Source organism: Choloepus didactylus, chromosome 19 (genome assembly GCF_015220235.1).
Source record: "Choloepus didactylus isolate mChoDid1 chromosome 19, mChoDid1.pri, whole genome shotgun sequence".
Taxonomy (NCBI): Eukaryota; Metazoa; Chordata; class Mammalia; order Pilosa; family Megalonychidae; genus Choloepus; species Choloepus didactylus.
This window is the reverse complement of record NC_051325.1, coordinates 64,187,070-64,211,840: the sequence shown is the minus strand read 5'-3', so window position 1 is coordinate 64,211,840 and position 24,771 is coordinate 64,187,070. Positions and strand designations below refer to the sequence as shown.

Sequence of the window (24,771 nt, the reverse complement as noted above, 5' to 3'; positions counted from 1 at the left end):
AGGGTGGATCGGGTGAGAAGACCCTATACCCGGCCTGCCCAAGCTGTTGCTTTGTGTGTGTGTTGGGGAGACGGTGGGGGGGGGTGATGGAGGGAGCATGGAGAAAGTGGGCGGAAAAGAAAACAAAACACCTTTAATGGAGGAAGGAAGTGCCGAGCACAGGCCTGTTGCCCTCACTCAGAAGCGTGTGGCTGTGGCCGGGTTTTACAAGGACCATCAGCCATGTGGGCAGGCAGGGGACTGTGTGCTCCTATAAATGCTTGACTTGCCCACTCGCCCTACTGAGTCTCTCCCATGCACCCACCCTGTGCTAAGTGCTCCTCACAGATTGACTCATCACATCGTGGAACTATCCCATGGCCCCCATTTTACACGAGAGGGACTTGGGCAGACACCACACCTACAGGTGGGAGAGTGAGGTCAGGTTCAGGGCTTGGAGCTCAGTGCTCCTCTCCGCGCCGCTCCACCAGCTGGAGGAGGTGGAGGGTAGGCCCCAACTGTGCCTTGCGTGAACCCTGGACTCCCACCACCCCATGCAATGCCCACACAACTACGAGGATGCTCAACCCACTCAGAACGAGATTCACGTGGTCAAGTCCAACACCCACCCTGGTCCATCACCTCAATGACAAATCTAATCAGCCAAATGGCAAGGACACCCCCATCTCAGCACAGAGTCTCCACATGTGGAGCTTAGATACCCCCCATCACATGTGCCCTTTACCCACCCACAGTCAGCACCACCTGTCACTGAAGACGGAATGGATGGCACTAAAACTGGTCATGTGTGGAGAGGAGAAGGAGGAGGAGGAAGAGGAGGAGGGGGAGGAGGAAGAGGGGGAGGAGGAGAAGGAGAAAGAGGAAGAGGAAGAGGAAGAGGAAGAGGAGGAGTAGAAGGAGGAGGAGAAAGAGGAGGAGGAGGAGGAGAAGGAGGATGGGAGGAGGGGGGAGGAGAGGGAGGAGGAGGAGGAAGAGGGAGAGAAAGAGGAGGAAGAGGAGAAAGAGGAGAAGAAGGAAGAGGAGAGGGAGAAAGAGGAGGAGGAAGAGGAGGAGGGAAAGGAGAAGGAGGAGGAGGAGAAGATCAATAAGGAATAGAAGACTTGAAAGATACTATAAACCAACTTGACCTAATATCTAGATGGAGCACTCCACCCAATGGCAGCAGAGTACACATTCTGCTCGCGTGCACATGGATCACTGTCTAGGATAGACCATACGTTAGGTCACAATACAAGTCTCAACAAATTAAAAAAAATATTGAAGTCATACAATGTATCTTCTCCAACCATGATGGAATGAAGCTGGAAATCAATAACAGAGGGAGAAATGGAAAAGTCACAAATACGTGGAAATTAAACAATGTACTCTTTTTTTTAATATTCATTTTATTGAGATATATTCACATACGACACAGTCATACAAAACAAATCGTAGATTCGATTGTTCACAGTACCATTACATAGTTGTACATTCATCACCAAAATCAATCCCTGACACCTTCATTACCACACACACAAAAATAACAAGAATAATAATTAAAGTGAAAAAGAGCAATTAAAGTAAAAAAGAACACTGGGTGCCTTTATCTGTTTGTTTGTTTGTTTCCTTCCCTTATTTTTCTACTCATCCATCCATAAACTAGACAAAGGGGAGTGTGCTCCTTATGGCTTTCCCAATCCCATTGTCACCCCTCATAAGCTACATTTTTATACAATTGTCTTCAAGATTCATGGGTTCTGGGTTGTAGTTTGATAGTTTCAGGTATCCACCACCAGCTACCCCAATTCATTAGAACCTAAAAAGGGTTGTCTATATTGTGTGTAACAGTGCCCACCAGAGTGACCTCTCGGCTCCTTTTGGAATCTCTCTGCCACTGAAGCTTATTTCATTTCCTTTCACATCCCCCTTTTGGTCAAGAAGATGTTCTCCATCCCATGATGCCGGGTCTACATTCCTCCCCGGGAGTCATATTCCACGTTGCCAGGGAGATTCACTCCCCTGGGTGTCTAATCCCACGTAGGGGGGAGGGCAGTGATTTCACCTTTCAAGTTGGCTTAGCTAGAGAGAGAGGGCCACATCTGAGCAACAAAGAGGCATTCGGGAGGAGGCTCTTAGGCACACAACAATGTACTCTTAAACAATCAATGTGTCAAAGAAAAAAAATCACAAGGGAAGTTAGGAAATATTATGAGGTGAATGAAAAAAACACAACATACCAAAACTTACAGGATGCAGCAAAGGGAGTGCAGAGAGGCAATTTATAGCTCTAAATGCCTACATTAAAAAATAAGAAAGAAATCAAATCAGAGACCTAACCTCAAAACTGGAGGATCTAGAAAAAGAAGAGCAACTAATCTCAAAGTGAACAAAAGGAAGGAAATAGAAAGATAAGAGCAGAGAGAAATGAAACAGAGAATTAAAAAACACAGAATCAACAAAACCAAAAGTTGGTTCTTTGAAAAGATCAATAAAATTGACACACCTTTAGTTAGACGGACAACGTAAAAAGGAGATAGGTCTCATATAACTAAAATCAGAAATGAAAAGGGGGACATTACTACCAACCCCACAGAAATAAAGACTATAAGAGGATACTATGAACAACTGTACACCAACAGATTAGGTAACCTGGATGAAATAGGCAAATTACTAGAAACAAACAAACTTCCTACACTGACTAAAGAAGAAACAGAAGATCTCAAGACAGTAATAGCTAGTAAAGCGAATGAATCAAAACCCTCTTAACAAAGACAAGCCCAGACCAGATGGCATCAGAGCGGAATTCTACCTAACTTTCCAAGGAGAATTAACACCAATCCTTCTCAAACTCTTCCAAAAAATTGAAGATGAGAGAACACTTCCTGATTCATTCTAGGAGTCAACATCGCCCTCATACAAAAGCCAGATAAAGATACCACAAGAAACATCTCTTATGAATTTAGATGCAAAAATCCTCAACAAAAAACTAGCAAACTGAATCCAACTGCACATTAAAATAATTATACACCGTGATCAAGTGGGATTTATTCCAGGTATGCAAGGCGGGTTCAACATAAGAAAATCAATAAATTTAATACACCACATCAACAGAAAGAAGGAAAGAAATCACATGACCATCTCAACTGATGCAGAAAAGACATTTGACAAAATCGAGCACCCCTTCTTTGTAAAAACACTCAGAAAACTAGGAATGGAAGGAAGCTTCCTCAGTGTGAAAAAGGGCATATATGAAAAAACCCACAGCTAACAATACACTTGGTGAAAGACTGAAAGCTTTCCTTCTAAGATGGGGAACAAGACAAGGGTGCCCACTGTCACTGCTGCTATTCAACATTGTACTGGAAGATCAATTATACAAGAAAAAGAAATGAATGAATGGCATCCAAATTGGAAAGAAGTAAAACTTTCCCAATTTGCAGATGGCATGATCCTATATCAGAAAATCTGGAAATACCCAGAACAAAACTACTAGAACTAATAAATGAATTCAGCAAAGTGGCAGAATACAAGAGCAACACCCCCAAATCAGTGTGTTTCTAACAAAATAGTGATGAACAATCAGAAGAAGAAATCAAGAAAAAATTCAATTTACAACAGCAACTAGAAGAATCAAATATCTAGGAGTAAATCTAACCAAGGAAGTAAAGGATGTGTACACAGAAAACTACAAAACATTGCTGAAAGAAACCAAAGAAGACTTAAAAAAATGGAAGGACATTCAGTGTTCATGGACTGGAAAACTAAATATTGTTAAGATGTCAATTCTACCCCATGCAATTTACAGATTCAATGTAATCCCAATCAAAATTCCAACAACCTTCTTTGCAGAAATGGGAAAGCCAATCATCATTATATGGCAGGGTAAGGGGCTCCAAATACCCAAAGATGTCTTGAAAAAGAAGAATAAAGTTGGAGAGCTCACACTTCCTGATCTTGAAACAAAGACACAGAAATCAAAGCAGCATGGTCCTGGCAAACGGACAGACGTATAGACTAATGGAATCAAACCTAGAACCTAGAAATCAATTCTCACATTTATGACCAGCTAATTTTGGACAAGGTGCCAAGTCCACTCAATTGGGAAAGAAGAGTCTCTTCAACACATGGTGCTGGGACAACTGGATCCCTATATGCAGAAGCATGTAGATGGACCCCTACCTCATACCACATACAAAAATCAACTCAAAATGGAACAAAGACCTAAAATTTAAGAACTAAACTATAAAAATCCTTGAAGAAAACATAGGGAAGCATCCTCAGGGTCTTGTGCTATGCAACGGTTTCTTAGATTTTACACCTCAAGCACAAGCAACAAAAGAAAAAAATAAGTAAATGGGATTCATCAAAATTATAAACTTTTGTGTGTCAAAGGGTTTTATCATGAAAGTAAAATGACAACATACCCCAAAGAAGAAAATACTTAGCAACCACATATCCGAGAAAGGTTTAATATCTAGATGACATAAAGAAACCCTACAGCTAGCTCAACAACCAAAGGACAACAAACCCAGTTGAAAAATGGAAAGACGACTTGAATAGGCATTTCTCCAAAGAATATATACAAATGGTGTGGTGGTTTGAAGCTGTGTGCACCCCAGAAAAACATGTTCTTAAGTCTAATCCATTCCTATGGGTGTGACCCCATTGTAAGCAGGACTTTTCAACGGAGATACTTCAGTTAGGATGTGGCCCACCTCAGTCAGGACGGGTCTTAATCCTATTACTGGAGTTCTTTAAAAGAGAATGAAATTCAGACAAAGAGGGAGAAGAGCTGCAGAAGCAAGAAGCTGAAAGCAACGAACGTGGAAGAGAAGGGGGTGGTCAGAAGACGCCGCCACGTGGCAGAGGAGCCGAGGGTCGCCGGCAGCTGGTCCTGGGGAAGCAAGCATCGCCTCTATGAGGAGCTGATGTGGACTATTTTCCTGGCCTCAGAACTACAAATGAATAAATTCTCATTGTTTAAGCCAAACTATTATGTGTTATTTGCCTAAACAGCCTAGGAAACTAAAACAAATGGCCAAAAAAGCACATGAAAAGATGCTCACCATCATTAGCTATTAGGTAAATGCAAATCAAAACCACAATGAGATACTTTTTTACACCCACTAGAATGGCCACTATTAAAAAAGCAGAGAGCTACTACTGTTGGAGAGGATGTGGAGAAGCAGGAACACTCATGCATTGCTGGTGAGAATGTAGAATGGTGCAGTCGCCGTGGAAGACGGTTTGGCAGTTTCCCAGGAACTAAGTATAGAGCTACCATGTGACCCAGTAATCCGACTTCTAGGTATATACCCCAAAGAACTGAAAGCAGGGATGCAAACAGATATTTGCATACAGATGTTGACAGCAGCATTATTCACAGTTGCCAAAAGATGGAAGCAACCCAAGTGTCCATCAACTGATGAATGGATAAACAAAATGTGTTACAATCACACCAGGGAATATTATTCAGCCATAAAGAGGAATACGACAACATGGATGAACCTTGAATACATCATGTTGAGTGAAATAAGCCAGAGGCAAAAGGACAAATATTTAGAATAAGCAAAATAATTAGAATAAGCAAATTATTGGGGTGATGGATAAGTTTTGGTAATGGATGTTAGTGATGATGGTAGCACAACATTGTGAATATAATTAACACTGAGTTAAAAATTTGAATATGGTTAATAGGAGAGATTTTAGATTGTACATGTAACTAGAAAAAAAATCCATAGGGTTGTACAACACAACATAAATAGTGAACCCTACTGTAAACTCATGGGCTATAGTTCATAGTACAATTACAAAATGAATTGTAACAAATGTACCACGCTAATGCAAGGGGCTAATAATAGAGTAGTATATAGAAACTATTTTATGATTTTTCTGTAAACTTATAACTCCTCTAATAAAAAGAGAGAAAGAGAGAAAAGAACCCACCACTGATCTGCGCCTTCCCCTCCCCCCCTTCCCCGAAGAGTCCCTGTCCAGAAAAGGGAGGGCGGGTTGGGGCACCCTCCTTGGCCTTAGGGTAGCTCTAGTCCAACCCACTGGCAATAACAGCTGCTCTTGGGGCTCCAGCTAATTACAAAAACACGATACATCTAAGCAGACACCTCTTTTTTTTGCTAACCTCAGGAGTCTGCTTTTTTAAAACCTGTGGTGTTTGGAAGCTGCATGTACCCCAGAAAAGCATGTTCTTAAATTTACTCTATTCCTGTGGGTGTGGACCCATTGTAGATAGGACTTTCTGATGATGCTACTTTATCAAAGGTGTGGGCCCACCCCAGTCAGGATGGGTCTGAATCTTCTTACTGGAGTCCTTTTTAATTGGAGTGAAATTCAGAGAGAGGGAGAGAGAGAGAGAGAGAACACCACAGGAAGAAAGAAGCTAAACATCGACGGAACCCAGAAGAGACGGGAGAGCCCCGGAGACGCCGCCATGTGCCTGGCGTGTGACGAGCTAAGGACGGAGGATGGCCGGCAGCCAGCCCCAGAACGCCACAGCCTTTGGGAAGAAAGCGTCACCTTGAGGACGCCTTGGTTTAGACTTTCTTTTAGCCTCAAAACTGTAAGCAAATAAATTCTCACTGTTTAAGCCAAACCAATGCACTGGTGGCCTGAGCAGCCAAGGAAAGGAAAACAAAACCAACTGAGACCCACTGTAAAAATAAAACACATTCACAGTAACTAACGCGTTTGTTCCAAGAGTACAAAGCAGAGAAAGCTCTGGAATCCCACAGCCTGACGTGGCTGCCAGCACAGACTTTGAGTCAAGGACCCTGGATTTTAAATCTTGATCAAAGAAGCCCTTTTCCCTCCTCCTCCCCCCTTTTAAGATGAACTTTATTATTGATCAAAGGACTGAAAAGAAGACGTTTTCCTCATGCCAAATGAGCAACAACTATTTTAAAATGCTGACGGCATGTAATGGTGGCAACAGTTTGGGGGCCGGGACCCCAGCCACACGGCCCCCAGCGGGGAGTGGGCTGCAAGGCTCTGGGGAAGCCTTAGGAACGTGCCCGCTCAGCATGTGCGCATCTAAGAGTGAGTCCCAAGGAAATACTGACAGACGGCCACAGAAAAGGGTCTTCGCAGGAGCAATTAAGGGAAGGATCTGGGGATCATCCTGGGATCCCCAGTGGGTCCCAAATCCAGTGACTCATGTCACAGAGAAGAGAAGACACAGGGGACTGGCCGTGCAGGGACAGGCAGGGATGGGCGAGGCGGCCACGAGCCCCCCGGAGCTGGAAGAGGCAGGACGCGGAGGCCCTGGCTTTGGCTGCCGGGAAGGCTGGAACGAGGGTTCCAGTTGTGTGACACTGCCAAGGCAGCGGCCACTTGGTTACGGCTGCCCCAGAAAGCCGAAGAACAGCGTGGTTCCCGCGGGCAGACACGGGGCCTTCCAGGAGTATTTACTGAACACCCAGTGGGCGCCAAGCAGGGGTCCCTGGAGAGACTGGCCACTGGGCAACCACTGCACCGACAGCCAGGAATGGAGCCCGCTGGACCTGGGCCCACGCCACGCTGGGGCACCCCAGCGCTGTTCCCCATGTCAGGGACTTCCCTCAGAGAAGGGATCATGCTTTGCTCATTTTAGTTCTACCCTCCCCCACCCACCCCAGCCCCAGGCCCAGCCAGACCTGCTCACTGGCACCACGGGGCACTCAGGGCAGGGCCTCCATTTCTCCATCTGCAGACGGATTGGTGACTCACAGCTGGGGGGTGAGACCTCCACCACTGCGGCCCCCTCCCGCCAGGGACCCGGGGAAGAGGTGGGACCCGGGGTGGGGGAAGGGGGTGCTCTGGGTGGTGGCGGGCCCCAGGACAGTGGAGGACTGAGGTGGGGGTGGCACTGCTACGGCTGTCCAGGGGCCCCCAGTGGGCAGCTCGGCCACAGGAGTCTGAGCCCCAGCGGAAGACCCGGATTCACAGTTGGTGAGGCAGGGGGGAGAGGGAGACCAGGAAGGGCCACACAGCCAGCTGCGCTCAGGACACTGAAGGCTGGAAAATCTCCATTTCAGGGGTCCCTGGGGCTCGGGCAGACGAGGTCCAAGCAGGTGGCCTTCCAGGTGGTGGAAGCCGATGGCGGGAGGTGGGACTGCATAGGCGTGGGCGCAGGCCAGACGGGGGCCCAAGGGGCACTGGACAAAGGAGAGCTCTTCATCCAGGAGGCTCTAGGGGTGCACCAATAGGAGTGCTGGGGCAACAGCTTTCAGCTCACATTGAGAAATCCCCATCTGTCCCCAAATTAGGGGCTGAGCCTCATTTTACAAATTGAGAAACGTGCCTAAACAAGGCTCCCGAGAGCTTTGAAAACAGAGTCTGACGTGTAAAAATACCGCCTTAGGAGCTCCAGAAGCAACGGCCCCAGCCTCATGGGTGCTTTCCAGTACGCCTCTCCCACGGGGCACCACGGGGTGCTTGTTCACCGGAGAAGGCCGGGCTTCGGGGAGTCGGGTAAAGGCAGGTAGAGAGAGAATCACTGCCCCTGTGAGCCCCAGGAAGCGGACGCATTGCTGTCGAGGGACTCCCCCCCCCCCCCCCGCCACACTGTGTGTCTTTACTAATAAGGCCACAGCGACAGGCTCTGGGATTTGGGCCTTAGAGCCACGCTCGGCTCTGCCCGTTGGTACCCCACGACCACCCAGCATCGCATTCTCGTGTCCTTCCCAGGCAACATGTCAAGCTCTGCACAACATCGTGGCTGCAGACGGTCCAACTTGCCAGCTTTCTTGCTCCCCAGGCAGAGAAGTGAATTTACAGCTCCCCGTGGACCCACGGGTCCTGACAGGGCCCCATCCCACCTCAGCACTCACCTGGGGAGCTGCCCCCCGACCCTCACTGCTGCTGGCAGCCCAGGGAGGCCACGGATGCGACGCCTCGTCCCTGACACCTGCTTCTTCTCTGCAGACCCACGATGCGCTTGACATTTTTTTGCATTTATCTGCCGAGACCAGGTGCTGAGTCAGATGCTCGGATCCTGCGTGGGCCGAGTGGGCTGGGGTGTCGAAGACACAGCCTGTGGCTGCAGCGGCGGGGAAGGAGCCTCCACGCCTGCCCACGGGCCTCAGGGATCCTCATGGTGCTCCAGATCCTGCCCCTTGGCCCATGGCTACGCTGGCACATGGTGCAGTTGCAGTTCTTCTCCCAGGGAAACCCTGAGTGAGCTGGGGCCGGCTGCCAGCGACGGCCTCGCCAGGAGGCTCTGAAGACCCAGAGTGGAGACGTGAGCCCCTGAGCTTTGCCTTATGAGGAGGTTTCCAATTCAGATGGGGCGGATGCGGTGGTGGAATGGGGTCCTCCCTTCAGCAGCTGCCAGATGTGAGGCCCAGGGATCTGAGGTCTGGGGGATCCCCGGGCTCCTGATTGGCAACATCGCCGCAGCTCGTCGGACAGGCCTGCCCCCGGCTGGGTTCTCAGGTGCGTGCGTGTCTCAGGTGCCGCCATGAATGCCGATTGCCGTGCCCTGTTCGAGGCCCCTCCCTGGGCCTTTGGATTCGTTGGGGCTGGGCAGACCTGGGGACAAGCATCCCAGTAACTGAGCCGTGGTCTCCGGACACACCTAGAGGAATGCTAAAAGGCACATGGAAATGGTGGGCAAGTGCCCAACAGGCTTGACCTTGGGGTGCTATAAGGACCGTTCCAGAGGATGGGAAACCCCTGGGAGCCCTGGAGCTTTTCCCCAAAGGGGATTAAGCTGAGGCTGAGGAGGGAGGTTAGAACAGGCATTGGCCGGCTACCTGCAAAGCACGAGGTGCAGATGGAACCTTCTTTCTAGCCAAACGGTTCCACCGGCCTTGGGATGAGCTGGGAGGTCAAGTTCCCTGTGTGGACCAGGAGTGCTCGTCCTGGATCCGAGTCTGTGCCCGCACTCAGGCTTTCAGAACTCGGGCTCCTCTTTTGGAAATGGGGCTTGAAGGGTCCCCGGGGGGAGTGGCAAGGTGCTGCCCACGGGCTGGTGCCCAGCAAGTGCTTGGCAGCCCGAGCGTCCGCTGTAGGGAGTGCCGCAGCCCACCATGTCACGGCACTGTGGACATGGGAGCACCAAGGTCTGCACCCCGTGTTTGGGGGACCCCATGTCTGCCCCCACTCTTGCCCTCCCTGGTTCTCTGGCTGGGTGTAATCTGAGTCCAGACACCCATGAGCTCCCTGATTACTCCAACTCTGCCCTGCTTTGTAAATTGGCAGACACGACCAGATTAGCGACTGGCAGCTCTTGTGTGCCCCCCACCCCACAGAGGAGACACTCGCCCCGACCCGTCTGCACTGAAGTGGAGATGAAGGGCACCTCCCGCCTCACGGGCTGATAGAACAGAAGGAAACCATCTTTCAGGGGCTTTCTCTGGGGGCCTCCTCAGGCCTCTCTCCTTCGGTACAAAGACTTGAAGTGTTTCTAGACAAACAAAGCAGAAAGTTGGGATTTGATTTTCTCTGACTCTGCTGCCAGAGATGCTGGGCGTCTCTTTACTGGTTGTGTCAACAGGTAAGGGGGAGAGCGCGCAGCGCTGCGGGGCCGGTTCTTTGCAGAGATTCATGTACAAAGGCTGCCCTGCGCCTTAAAGGATTAATTTCACAAGCCTTAAATTGCAGTTTAATTTGAAAACTAATTCAGCCCAATAATTGGCTTTCTGCTCAAATCACCAAGGCTAAAGATTTAAATTCTTAATATTCCGATGACTTTCAAGTATCCGGTACCATCTGTGCGTTCGTCCACGGCGACGGCCTCGGGGGGCTCCACTGGCGTAGAAATAAAATAAATAAATAAGTGGGCCCACTAACAGAATCATCTATTTAAGCAAAGACTGCGTTGCATAGATGAAGGTTTCTTTGACTTCATTTGCAGCATGTAGATTTCTCAGCTATTTAATATTTTAAAATGACATTAATTTCAAAAATTTTAATATAGGCCCTCACACACCTACAAGAGGCCAGGGAAAGCAGCAGATTCCAATTATGGCCTTTTTCACTTAAAAACTAATCAACACGGAGATGTCTTTTCTGGGGCGTTCTGTCCCAAATGCTGAGCCTGGCCTGGGCTGTCTCCGGCCAGGGGGCCATGGGGGCCGTTCTGATTTCCAGCCGGAACGTGCTCTCAGAAGGACACAAACTGCGGGGCTGGTTTTGAGGGGCAGCCGGGTATCAGAAAGCCGCCCTGGGGGGTGTTCCGAGCACCCAAGGACAAGGCTGAGGAGCAGATGCCGGGCACTGATGGAGGGGCTGGTGGGTCGTGTGCCCGGCCGGCTGTTGGCTGCCTGCAGAACCCTGCGGGAGGCTCGCACCCTCTTCAAACCAGGCGTGGCCGCTCCCCGTCCTTGTGTGCCCGTCCTGAGGATGTCCTCCCAGTCCTGCCTGCCTCTCAGAACTGACTGCTGAGCTCCCGGGCTCTGGGTACCAGGCTGGGCACATTTGAGGTGTTGTTCATGCCTCAGAGCCCCCTGAGCCTCTCCTTGCCTTGCTTAGATCCCCAGCAGTGAGTGAGACAGAGGGCCTATGCCCCACAGGGGCAGCCATCTCAGGTGGAGACGGATGACAGAGCAGCTGATTGGGTACTGAGGAGGGTAACTGTAAGTGGGACACATGATGTGGGTGAAAACAGACCCCAAAGAACCACTAATGGAGAAGTCAGGGTGCAGAGGGGCCTGCCCAGCCCCAGAAGGAGCAGGGGGACCTGCTGGGCGAGGAAACAGCACATGCAAAGGGCCTGAGGCAGGACAGACTTCCATTCCCTGTGGCCTGGGACACTGGCTTCCCTGCCTTTCCTGGCTGTGCACCACGTCGTGTTTGCTAGCATGAAGCACACCTACTTCCCGGCTCCTCAGTTGGACGGCGGGCTCCCTGAGGGTGGGGTTTGTGTTCCCCCACCCTGGTGCCCTGCACACACCTGGCACAGACGCCCACCTCATATACAGAGAGGCACACTCACACACATGTGGTTTTTCTGCGGAAATTATGCTGAACCTCTACTTCTCCCTTCTTCCTCCTTTCTGCCCAACAGTGGGTGTGATGCTTGGAGGTGCAGCAGCTGTTTTGTGACCAAGAGGGGAAAGCAAAAACTGCATAGATGGTGGCCCTGATGCCTTTGAGTTCTCACCCAAATCCCAATTTGTTCAAGCTGCTGTGGGGGGTTTTCTGTGATTGCAGCCAAGCGCACTCAGCCTTGTGGCCAGCAGTGTGGCTGAAGTGCCAGACCACCAAGGTCTACATCTCGCCTCCACTGGCCACGAGCTGTGTGCCCCGACTTAGCTGCCTCCTCGTCTCCAAAGCGGGACGGCGACAGTCCCTGCCTCCTGGGCTGTCGTAGGACGTGGTTTGTTGCTGTGTTCAGTGCTGAGAGCCACGCCCCGCACAGAGGGAGCCCCGTTAGTGTGGCCTTTCCTTGGTGGACAGACGAGCTGTGCCCGCGGGGCCTGCTGCAGCTCTTCACCAGACCCAGCCATCACGGGCAGGGGCAGGGGCAGGAGCACGGTCAGGGTCAGGGCTTTGCTCTTGTTGCTGAGTGGAGCCGCAGGCCTGCAAGGTCCACAGGCTTGGAAAGAAGGAAGCTGAGACTGCTGCCGGCCCGGGGGGCTTGAGGGAGCAGCAGCGGCTGTGGCCAGTCTATCGCTGTTCTCTGCACAGAGGCTGAGTTCAAAGGCACAGAGGGTGGCCTTTTTAAGACAGCCTTGCCCCCAGCGCGGCTGCTGGCCGAAGAGCCCAGGGGGCAGGCGGGCATTCGCTTCAGGTGAAAACAAGTCGCCCCGAAGCGGGGCACCCCTGTTTCTTCAGGCAGGGCCCCCCATGTCAGGAGAGGCCTGCCCAGGAAAGAGGCAGCTTGGGGATTACCCCTGAGGGGGCAGGGGGGCCCCACCATGTTGGGCCTGCCCAGGGGAGAGGCCAGTTCTGCTTTGAGGTGGTCAGGCTGAGGCTTGGATCCCCGTCACTGTTTCTGGGCATCTGTCCAGCTTTGGCTGCTGCAGCTGCCAAGGGCCAGCACCTCCTCCTCTGCAGAGCTGCCCTCGGGCTACAGAGCTGTGAGCAGGAGTTTACACGCCCTGGGGTGCCCATCGCCAGTGACCTGCTGGGGGGACACAGGTGCCATTCCCGCTGCAGCCTGCCCGCAGCTCGGGTGGTGGCTGGGCCCTCACCCACTGCCACCTGGCCAGCGCCTCCTCCCTGATGAAAATTAACTCAGTGGAATCAGGGAAGTCGACTAATATTTTGAGTTAAAATTTATAATAATATTAATAAGTTAATATCTATTAGTAATCGTAAAGCCACTAGTAGTAGGACTACCTGCAGGAGCCCATCTGGATGTCCTCACTAACGGTCACCTGCAGGAGCCCACCTGGATGTCCTCACTAATAGTCACACCTGCAGGAGCTCACCTGGATGCCCTCACTAATGGTCACACCTGCAGGAGCCCACCTGGACATGCTCACTAACGGTCACACCTGCAGGAGCTCACCTGGACATGCTTACTAATGGTCACACCTGCAGGAGCTCACCTGGATGTCCTCACTAATGGTGACACCTGCAGGAGCTCACCTGGACATGCTCACTAATGGTCACACCTGCAGGAGCTCACCTGGACATGCTCACTAATGGTCACACCTGCAGGACCCCACCTGGATGCCCTCACCAACGGTCATTTTTTTGCTCTGGCACCATTTATTGGAAACGCTCGCCTTCCCCCATTTAATTTCTTTTGCACCTTTGTCAAAATCTACTTGGGCAAATCTGCAGGTCTGTCTTTGGGTTCTCCATTCTGTCCCACGGATCTCCGAGTCCCCTAGCCAACATCTCGCTCTCGATTACCAGAGTTGCATTGTGGGCCTGGGCATCGCACAGACAATTTTTAAGCTTCCAAACCACGACTGCCGCCCGTGTGTGCCCCAGGTGCTGCCCTGCACATAGCAGTGGTGCATCACATCAGGTTCCCCACATGGGGCCGGGAGGCTGGCCTCGTCCCCAGCTCCCCACCGTGTGCGCAGCCTATGGCCTCGGGCAAGTTTCATAACTGTCTCTGACATCATCAGAATAATGAGGTGTGAACAGAGGACATCCAGGTGGGCTCCTGCAGGTGCGACCATTAGTGAGGGCATCCAGGTGGGCTCCTGTAGGTGCGACCATTAGGCGAGGGCATCCAGGTGGGCTCCCGCAGGTGTGATCATTAGGTGAGGGCATCCAGGTGGGCTCCCGCAGGTGTGACCATTAGGTGAGGGCATCCAGGTGGGCTCCCGCAGGTGTGACCATTAGGTGAGGGCATCCAGGTGGGCTCCTGCAGGTGCGACCATTAGGCGAGGGCATCCAGGTGGGCTCCCGCAGGTGTGACCATTAGGTGAGGGCATCCAGGTGGGCTCCTGCAGGTGTGACCATTAGGTGAGGGCATCCAGGTGGGCTCCCGCAGGTGTGACCATTAGGTGAGGGCATCCAGGTGAGCTCCTGCAGGTGTGACCATTAGTGGGGACATCCAGGTGGGCTCCTGCAGGTGTGACCATTAGTGAGGGCATCCAGGTGGGCTCCCGCATGTGTGATGCCAGTGACAACTTGGAAGGATCGCCAGGGAATTATACTGAGGGGAAAAGCCAATCCCAAAAGATCACATACTGTTTGGTTCCATTGCTAAAGCGTTCTTGAAATGGCACAGTGATTGCGATGGAGATGGTAAGTGGGTGCTGGGGATAGGGGAGGTGGAGGGTGGCGAGTGGTTGTGTCTAAGAAAGTGTAGTGCGGGGGGCTCCTTCTCATGGGATGAATCTGCATGTCCGATAAAACTGCCTGGACCCACATGTAAGCGCACACACACACACACACACACACACACACACACACACACACACACACACACACACACATGCAGAGAAGGCTCCTGGGCTCTGAATAAGGTCGGCGGGCTGTGTTAATGGCAACTTCCCGGTGGTGGCACCCACCACATATGGTTTTGTGCGATGTTGGCCACTGGGGAGAACTAGGAGAGGGTCTATGGGCTCTCAACATTATTTACTATGGAATCCACCCGTGAAATTACAGTATCTCAAAATAATAGTTTGTTTTTTAAAAGCCATGTGTTCCAATGAAACCCTCCCGGAAGCCTGATATATGAACCAGACAAAGGTGCTGGAGCCTGGGCAGCTGGGCCGGGGCCCACAGAGCCCGGCCCTTCCATTCCCCTGACCCAGGGGCCCTGAGACCCTGTCCGGAACCCAGGGCGCCACTGACCACTGGGCGAAGACCTCTTGGGCCTCACCTCATTTCATCTGTTTTCCCTGAATCTTGGTTCCACATTCTGGTGAGCTTGAAACCAAAGAAACTTCATTTTTAAGGAAGCCATCTGTCTTTGAGAGGTGTCAGTAATCCAGCGGCCTTTTCCCATTCACGAACTCGTGAGGCTTAGGGTCCATTTCCAAGCCAAGAAAGAAGACCTCAATGGGAACGGGCACTTATTTGAGACCCCTTCTGACAGGCAGTGATGTGCGCTGGGTCAGGCCCTGTCACGGATGGCGGGCACTCACCAAGGCAGAGAACAACATGGGCTTCCTGTGTGCAAAGCGCCGCTTCCCCGCCGGGGGGACGAGACTGAGGGGGGGTAATCGCTGGAGGAGGGTGGGCCCTGGGAGGGCAGGGGCAGGGCTGGGGGTCAAGGTTGGCCCTACAGAGAGGGTGGGGCGTGTGTGGTTAGCATAGGGGGTGGTGGGCACTGGAGTGAGCAGGATCCCCAAGGTGGGACCGGGCCGGCCACACCCACAGGGTGCGAGAGGACGTGTTTGCAATCCAGAACACTGGCGGAGTCTCCACCGGGTTCTGATGGTCCCTGGATCACCAGTCCCCATCCAGGATTTGGGACAATCACCCGGAGGGGACAGCTTGCCAGGGCCAGGAGTGACCTCTGCCGTGACCGTCGGCCTGGGGCTGGCCCCATCCACAAGGACGTCACATCATCCTCCAGAGCTGCGCTGTCCAACGCGGTCACTACCAGCCACCCTGGGGCATTTAAATTTTAAATTTAAATGAATTAAAATGAAATAAAATTAGAAATTCAGTTCCTCGGCCACACTAGGTGCATTTCAACTGCTCAGTGGCCACCAATGGTGGGGCCTGTCACTGGACAGCACAGCCCGGAGAGTTCTATTGGACCAAGCTGGCCTGGTGCCACAGACTCCCCAAGTGGCCCTGTCCGGCCCTCGTGTGCTGCACATCTGCTCCTTGGGTCCCCCTGGGACGGCAGTGGGGTCCTTCTTCGACTCCGCCCCTGCCCCACTCTCCGGCCACAAGACGTGGGGTGGGGTCTAGGGCTGGACTGTGCTGGAAAGTGCTCACTGCCCATGCACCGGCTGTGGGGATGGTGCAGGGTGGGCACGTGACCTGAGCCAGACTGGCAGGAAACTGCTCTGGGACTTTCACTGAAACTCGCGGGAAAGAGGGGCTCCCCTTCCCTGGGGCTGCTTAGCTCCCAGGGAGAAGCCTGCATCCACTGGAGCCATCGTGGCCCTGGAGGGGAGACCCTCCCTGAGGAGGGACCAATGTGGGGGAGAGCAGAGCTGAGCAACAGAGACATTTTGGAACATTCCATTTCAGCCCCATCTACCCCTGGACTGTCCAGTCCGTGAGCAACCTACCCCCTTCCTCGTGGGAGCACTCGAGGCGGGTTCTGTCACTGGCTTATGGAGGAAATCTATCAGTTGTGACCAGAGTGTGCGACACTGTTGACCCTGAGCTGCCATGAGAGCTGCTCTGCCCCTGGGGATGGGCTGCCCCGAGCCACGCATGCCTTCCAGGCCCCTCGGCCCCACCATGAACGACAGCAGACAGAACAGGTGAGCTGCACCAAAGGGGGTTTCGTGACACTGAGGGGAGACTGGAGAGGGAAAGGCAGGTGGGCAAACACGGGGTCTGCTGGAGATCCCGATCGCGCCTGCTGCCGACGTCACTAGACGAGCTGCCCAAACCTTGGAAGGTTCTGATCCAGCTGAGTCAATATTTAATACAGCTTTCCGCACGTTTTCTATTAGAACCTACATCTGAAACCCTTCATTAGCCCATCATTCTGGGGAGTAATGACTAATTTCGGGCGGTAGTTTTCCCTTATCCCACAAAGGCTCTGTGCAACACCCTTCTATGATTGTGATTCAGCGTTGTAAGGGAAGAAATTGTGGAAACCATTTCCAAGGCTTGGGGAGCCCCCGCCTCAGGAAAGGCATGCCGTCCGCTCTCTGGATGCTACGCCGCGTCCGTGATGGGGTGAGTGAAGGACGGCCCAGCTGGTTCAGTGGCGGCACTGGACGGCTCCATCACGGCTTGTGTACAAGGACGCCGCGTCCCTACCACCCTCGGAGGGCCAATTCCAGCGCCGCAAACGCCAGCCCTTGAGGGGCTCTGAAAGCCGGTCAGCATTTAGTGCAAAAGTAGCCCTTGAAAAGCGGCGGGGGTGAGTGGGAAGGGGGGGCCTGGGGAGCCGACACCTGCCTTCCGGCCCCTCCCAGGCCTGGGCCAGCTTTCCAGGCGCTCAGGGCTCCGTGGCTTAAAGGCTTACAGGATTTCAGAGGAGGACATGCAGCAATTCATGGCTTTTGTTATCCTAATGATTAAAGCCGGTTGCACATTTGGGAAGACTTTCTCTGTATCGATTTGTTAAAAATTAAGACATGGGAGTTTTGACTTGGGAGGGAAAGGCCAGGAAAGCCCAGGCGCCTTGAAATGGCATCCTAGGTCTTGGGGAGGGAGGCCCCAACTTCTCTGCTAACAGGAAAGCACCCCCCACACCCCCCAAGGCCGCTCCGTGCCCCTCCCAGAGGAGGTCCCTGGCCTCATCGGTTTCCCTGGCTGCTGGGAGCTAATGTGCCCGGTGCCACCCGCCCCTGCCTCTGCGGGGACTGCCAGGACAAGCAGCCCATGGTGCGGCAGAAATAATGTCACATTCTGTTCCCTCCTGCAACACTGGGCTTGCCCAGGTCTCACAATTCTGAAAAACAATCAATCGAAAATGCAAGACACCTTGTTGAGAGCAGCCCCTGGACAGGAGCCGTGACAACCACCAACGGTGGCAGCTGAGTGATGATAAGTGTTTGCCTTTGCTGACCAGAGCTCAGACGCCGGGCGGCCCCTCCGTGGGCACTGCTGGAGCTTGTGGCTTCTGTTTCTGTGCCCTGGTTTTTAGAGCAGAAACAGCCTCCAGGCGGAACAATTTTTTTAGTATAAGTCTATTCCAAAGGTCACTTGGAACATAGTTATGCTTAGAAGCATTTGCTGTTTATCTGAACCTCAAATGTAAATAGGCATCCTGTGTTTTAGTGGCTGCACATGGCAGCCCCAGCAGGGCCCTCCTCAGTGACTGCTTGGCTGAGCATCCCGGGCTGGGCAGAAGCCTGTCCCCTTCTCTGTCCCCAGCTGGGAGGCTTGTTAAAACCTGTTCCTGCAGGGTGTGACTCGGCTGCTGCAGACGAGCCGCGATGTGCACAGCTGACATGCTCCCCGGCAGTGTCTCAGCTGCTGGTCCTGGGGCCACCCTGGACTGGGGTGCCCCCGGCTGGGCTTCAGCTGACATCCGCACAGAGCGGCCTGGGCAGCTTGCCAACACCCTGGGCCTGAGCCTTCTCCTCACCAATGGGGAGAAGCAGAGCACCTACTTCTTGGTACTTGTGGGGAACCAGAGAGACGAGCCATGCCAGGAGCTTAGGGAGCTCCTGCACACACTATGGTGGTCGTCATCATCTGTCTTGGGCTGGACGCTTCAGGAGGCCAGGCCCTTGGGGCAGCTGTGCGGGGGAACTGAGGCCACAGCTGCCGGACTCGCCTCTTCGGCCTAAGGAGCCTGGCCCCTCTCTGGCTCCCACTGCTCTGGGAATGAAATCTGAAGTCTCACGACCTTGAATGACAGGCCTCTCGCCAATGCTGGCGCCCGCCCCAGGACCTTGGCACGTGCTTTTGTCTTCCAGGGTCCCTCCCAGAACCTGCACTGGCCCCAGCTCCTCAGCTGTTCCTCCTCAAGTCTCTTAATGTCACCTCCACAGAAGGGGTTTCCCTGATCTACAGCCACCCCCCCAGCTTCCCCCGAGTGCCCCATGGGTTCCCTAAAGGAAACCTCACTATCGTCAGTGCTTCCTCCACTGCTCTGACCCTGCCTTTTGTCCCCTTAGACCATGAGGTCTGCGGGAGCACGGGCCCAGTCTCCCCGGCAGAGGCCCTGGTGTGGGGAATGTGCCTGGTCACGGGAGGGGGTGCTGGGCAGCCGTCCCCAGCAGCTGGGGCTCCCGCTCACGAGCCCCCTGCCCCCCCACCACAGGGCTGTTTCCCGCCAGAGCTCGTGGTGGTCAGGAGGCCACTGTCCACCGCCCCTGGCACGCCCTGGGCTCACCTGGCTTGGAGCCCTCGTCCACAGAGCCGTTGTACACCTGGTTGAGGAACTCGGGGCGGTTGTCGTTCATGTCGATGACGTAGATGTAGAGGTCGATGGGGTTCTCTACCTTGTTTCCGTTCATGTCCACGGCGTGGGCTCTGAGCTGCAAAGCAATGGACGCCATCAGAGCCAGGCGGCCACCCCTTGCTGGGGACACAGCTCGGTGGGGGGTGTGACACGGCAGCCCCAGATCCCCAGGCCCAGGGCAGGCAGCCCGGGGCAGGGTCACTGGGCCTTGACGCCACGTGACTTCCCCGAGGGTCAGTTCTGTGCTCTGCAGAAACGGAGGAGGACCCAGAGAGGACAAAGTGGCTGCCTGCGAGGCCCCCCCGGACGCCCTGCTCCTGCACACCCACGCACCTCTGGCCGCACTTATCAAATGCGAGGGGAGGAGCTGCACCCCATTTCCCAGCCTCTGGCCTCAAATGAGGCCCATCTACAGTGGGTGCCGAATGCCTTCTGCTCCCCGTGGGGAGGGTCTCTAAACCCCTGCTCCTGAGGGGTCAGGAACACCTGGCTCCTAGGCGCCCCTCAGGTGGAGGCCTGGGGAGGGTCCTGGGGTCACAGGTCAGTTTGGGTGCCTGACGTATCCCAGGCACAGGGAGGGACCCCAATTAGTCTTCACCAGACGTGAGCTGCTGCCTGCAGCTCCTGATCAGGGAGGGCACCAAGAAAGTGGAGACTGAAGGTACAATTTGGTGATGGGGCCCCTGTGAGGGGTGACATTTCAGCTTGGACCTGGAGAAGGGGACAGGGAAGACCGTCCCGGTCAGCAGGCAGCGGAGTCTGCGGGGGGACCCCGGGGGGCTGGATAGGGGCAGGGCAGGGTAAGTTTGTACATTTGCCAGAAAGCAGCTGCCTGGGGCAGCTGGGATTTCAGGGGGAAGATCGGGACTTGGGAGCAAAACGGACTAGCCCAAGGTTCCCCCAAGAGTTACAAGTTGAATCTTGTCCCCCCAAAACGCACGCTGCCGGCCTAACCCTCATGACCTTATTTGGACATGGGGGTCACTGCAGGTGTGATTAAGACGATGTGACTCTGGAGAAAGGTGCACCCCAAGTCCAATGTGGGCAGGGTCCTGACAGGAAGGGAAGGGGCCCCAGAGACACCAGGAGAGGCTGCGTGAAGATGAGGCAGAGACGGGGGCCCGGGAGGGCCTGGGGCTGCCGAGTTGGAAGCTGCTGGAAGGAGCCTCCCTGGGCCTCGGGAGGGAGGGGCCCTGACGGCACCCCGACTGCGATTCTGGCATTTCCATGGTCTGAGCTGCCCACTCTGCAGCTGCAGGACGGGGCTGTGACTGTCGCCCGCCACGTCCCCAGCCCACACCCCTCTGCTGAGATCACACCTGGAAACTGAACACACCACAACCCAAGGTCGTTACAGCCAGGCAGCCCCGCGGCCAAGGGCGCCGAGGACTGGGGCGCTGTGCTGGAGGCCTGCGGGCGGGGAGGGGGCTCCACACACATCACCAGGCCCCCCACGAGCCCCCAGGGAGCCGGAGACGGAGGCGCCGCACCCCACGGTTGCCAGAGCAGGGCACCGGTGCTGCACCGCGGTCTGGGCTCTGACAGCCCCGCCCAGAACTTCAGCCTCAAATTTGAGTGTTTAAGGAAAATCTCAAGATGCGCTTTGCCTGAGGAAGGCTGCCTGGGCTGTTGATGACAGGAATTAGGGCCGATTCCTTGGGAATCTGCAAATGACAACGGAAGATGGGATTGTACATTTGCCAGACATCAGTGTTGAGTATCATGTTGAAAAATCTCGAAATGCTGCATTATTGCTTCAACCAGCTGCCCATCGCCATCCCTTTGAGCCCTCCACTCCCGGGACGTGCCCTGACCCCCATCCTGCCCCGGCTGTCCCTCTCCCAGACAGCGGCAGGGTGGCCAGGCTCTTCATCTCGCCTGCAACAGTCACAGCCAAAGGTCACTCATGGAGCCGCATCCTTCTCCACATTTCGATTGTGGGTGCTCCTAGGGGCACGCGGCTGGGAGCAGCCCTGTGGGCCTGGGAGGTTACCACGTGGGCTCTGAGGACTCCCTCCGTTAATGAAGCGGGCAGCCGATGCAGCCTGGCACCGGCCCCGCTGCCCGCTGGACACTCTCTGATGTTCCCAGTGGCCCCGGGAGGCCGGCGGTGCCTGCTCCACACCTTACGGACGAGGAAGACGGGTCACTTTCAAGCTGACGATATGCGGGAGTGTTCAGGAGCTTGTCCTACCTACGCGGTCCTTAAAAGAATCTTCCAGGGAGTCAGTTTGCAGAGCCAATGATGATGCTCGTTTATCTATTTTATACGTTTGAATGTGTCCATGTTGGTTTTCTGAAAGCAACCCGTGCCCGAAATCATTGGGAGGCTTGTAAGACGATGATGCTGTCTCCCCGCTCTCTTTGGCCACGGAGCTGGTGGACACTGGGCAGGACAGAAGGCCGCCTGCGGCAGGCAGACTCTAACACAGGTCCCCCCGGTGTCCTGCTCATCCCTGGACTGCGAATGGGATGCACTCACTGCTGGGACCTCCTCCCTGGGGTGTGGGCCCCGTCAGCAGGACTGTCCAAGCAGGTGCCTTTGGTTGCAGTGTGGCCCCTCCACCAGCACAGGTCTTACCCCCAGGCCGACACAGCCACAGTGGGAGAGGCGGGAGGCAGCAGGGCCCCCCCAGTCCCCTGCTGCCTGCGGCAGGTGCAGGGACACTGGGGAAAACGGGCCCGCGGCCTCCACCTTGATGTGCTCAGATGGCACAAGCCTCGTCCCACTTCTCACCAGGTGGGCGTGAGCCAGGGGCCCGGAGACCCAGGCCCAGGTGCTTTCACACTCACCAGCCTCGCCAAGGGCTGCCCAGGGGCCCGGGGCCCTGCTCTGATCGTTGTCCAGGAAGGGAAACCATGTACACGTGACCACAAGGCAGGGTGGCCAATGGCCTGGGCCATGCGCTCCAAGAGCACGTGCTCAACTTTGGCTTCTGTGACCGTGGTGTGACTGTGACAGCTCAAAAGAGGGTGTGACGATTGGAGGACGCACACGCAGGCTGGCATCATGGTGTGTGACCTGGGCACAACCCCAGGCCCACTCAGGACGGCCCACTCAGAGGGGCCCCGTGCTGGGGAGGCCCCATGCTCAGGAGGAGCCACTCAGGGTCACCTTCTCAGGGGACCCGCCCGGGGGAGCCCGCACTCTGTTTGATGCTCTGCTGAACTATCCTGAGATTCCTAACACACGTAGGATGAGGGGCCCCATATTTTCATTTTGCTCTGGGCCCCTGAGTTCTGTGGCCATCCCGGGCAGGTCATAGCTGGCTAATGCCCAGCTGGCAGCTGTGGGGGTCAGAGCAGCAGGCACAGCCGCAGGCTGGCGGCCCCGGGCAATAATGAGCCTGGGCCCGTGTTCAGCAGAAAGTCTAGAGATCCAGAGGAAACGGGGGGAGAAGGCCCCAGGCTGCAGCCTGAGATAAGGGGGTGTCGGCACCTGCCAGGCGGCAGAGAGGGGCCTTGCTAAAGGCGGCTGCTGCCTGGAAGTGTGCAAAGCCATTTTTCACCTGCGACGCCCAGAGACACACATCTGCAGGGGCAGCGTTTCGGTGGGAAAGCGGGACCGGGGCTCCTGGCCCGGAGTTGAGGTCCCCGGGAGGAGGAGGAGGGAAGGGGCCTGGCAGGGGGAGGGGCCTGTTTTCTTTTTAACAACCACAGTGATTGGAGTCATTCCACCCAATCTGGGAAAAGGTGAATGTAATCAGGCGAATGGCCTCCTTGTGTGGCCAGTTCCGAGGCAAAATGCTCTGATGACAAGGTCCTGCGGTGCTGGGCCATCGGGCAGCAGGATGTCCTGCAGGGGGAGGGAGCAGGCGGTTCCGGGCCCCTGGCAGGGGGGCCCTGGGGGGCTGCGGGGCGGGGGCTGCGCGGGGACCCAGAGTCGCGGTTGGTGAGGCGAGCAGCCTGCACCTACTTTTTCTCTCCCTCCTCCCTTCTCTGACTCACTGGTTCATAAATGTTCACGAGCCCTGATTATCTGCTTGGCCACAGACCCGGGGCCACCCAAGCCCAGGAAGTCTGTGAGGGGTGCAGGACACCGACGAAATACAGAAACCAACAGACAAGGCCAACTCAGCCAGTGACGAGAGGAACACACCAAGATCCCAAAGAACTACTCTCTGGGGCAGGGCCAGCCACCGGAGACAGATGCCAGCCACACCTGGGAGCCATGCTACTTTCTAGAACCTTCAAGAGCTGCCATATGTAAGTGGAGAGAAACAGGTGGGCGTGATCTTAGTTATGCATTTTGTTTCACCCAAAGAGTCAGAATGTTATCATTTTCACATCTAATACTTATGGAAAACCCATAACGAGGTTGCTTGCTTTCTTTATCTGCACGCTGAGTCTCGGAATCACATGGGACCTGCCCGTGCGCTGGGCTCGACACCGCATGGGCCTGGAGACGCAGGTCAGGCCAGGAGCTCAGCTCAGGGAGAGGCAGGGGGCGACAGGGGCTGCTTCGTGGGGCGTCGGGGGCCTGCCAGGGAGGTGGCATTTGAGCTGATGCTGACTCCAAGAGCTCCGAAGTGGCCGGAATTAAACCCAGCACCTGTCATGGAGAGGGAGGGGCTCCCCGAGCAGGGCCCTCGTTTCCACTCTTCTCCCTCTTCCTGGGGTCACACACGAATCACCACCCACTGCGTGGCTTAACTAAAACAACAGCAAGGTCTCCCTCTCCAGCTCTGGCGGCCAGGTTGGTCCCTTCTGGGGCTCTGGGAGGATTCCTCCTTGCCCCTCTTGGGCTTCTGGTGGTTTCCGGGGTCCCTGGCCCTCTTGGACCCCCGTCTCGGCCTCTGTCTTCACACGGCCTCCTCATGCCCTCTTCTTATAAACTCTCAGGGGATGTAGGGCCACCCTCAGCCAGTAGGAACCCGTCATGATCCTTAATTCCATCTGCAACGGCCTATTTCCAAGTCAGATTGGATTCTGACACTCCAGGTGGTCGGGAGTTTTGGGGGATGCATTTAACCCGTTACGCAGCCTAAGCGGGGGTTTGGAAATCTGGGATCTGGAGCCACATGCCCAAGTCCATGGGGAGTTGGGGAGAGCATCTCTCAAACTAGGCAGGAATTTGGGTGCAGGATGAGGGGTCCAAAGTCTGGCCCATGCTCACCCCCTCCCCTGTGGGCAAAGGCTCCTCCTACAGCCTGGCACTGGCCCTGGCAGGCTGGCAAGGAGAGGCTCGGCCCGCCCGGAGCCCATCAGGGGTATGAGTGTCTGAGGGCTGGACAGGGCTGACGGGCTGCGCAGACACAGCCTGGTGGGGACGCCATGCAGGCTCCTTCCCGTGGTGTCACTTTCTGAGCCTGGAGTTCCAGGACAGGGATTTAAAATGGGGCTGGGCTGCTGGGGGCCACAGGTCTGCGGCCCCCGCAAGATGT

The 24,771-nt window shown here is 54.7% G+C and overlaps 1 protein-coding gene across 5 annotated transcripts in view; it reads right to left on the bottom strand.

Annotated features, from left to right (window-relative positions):
* CDH4 (cadherin 4) overlaps positions 1-24,771 on the bottom strand; it is a 607,874-nt gene that overhangs the window by 59,576 nt on the left and 523,527 nt on the right. For all 5 annotated transcript variants that reach the window (XM_037812041.1, XM_037812039.1, XM_037812040.1 and 2 more), the window contains one exon: positions 19,319-19,463. In XM_037812041.1, the coding sequence (XP_037667969.1) occupies positions 19,319-19,463 (145 nt within the window). The remainder of the gene's footprint in view (positions 1-19,318; positions 19,464-24,771) is intronic.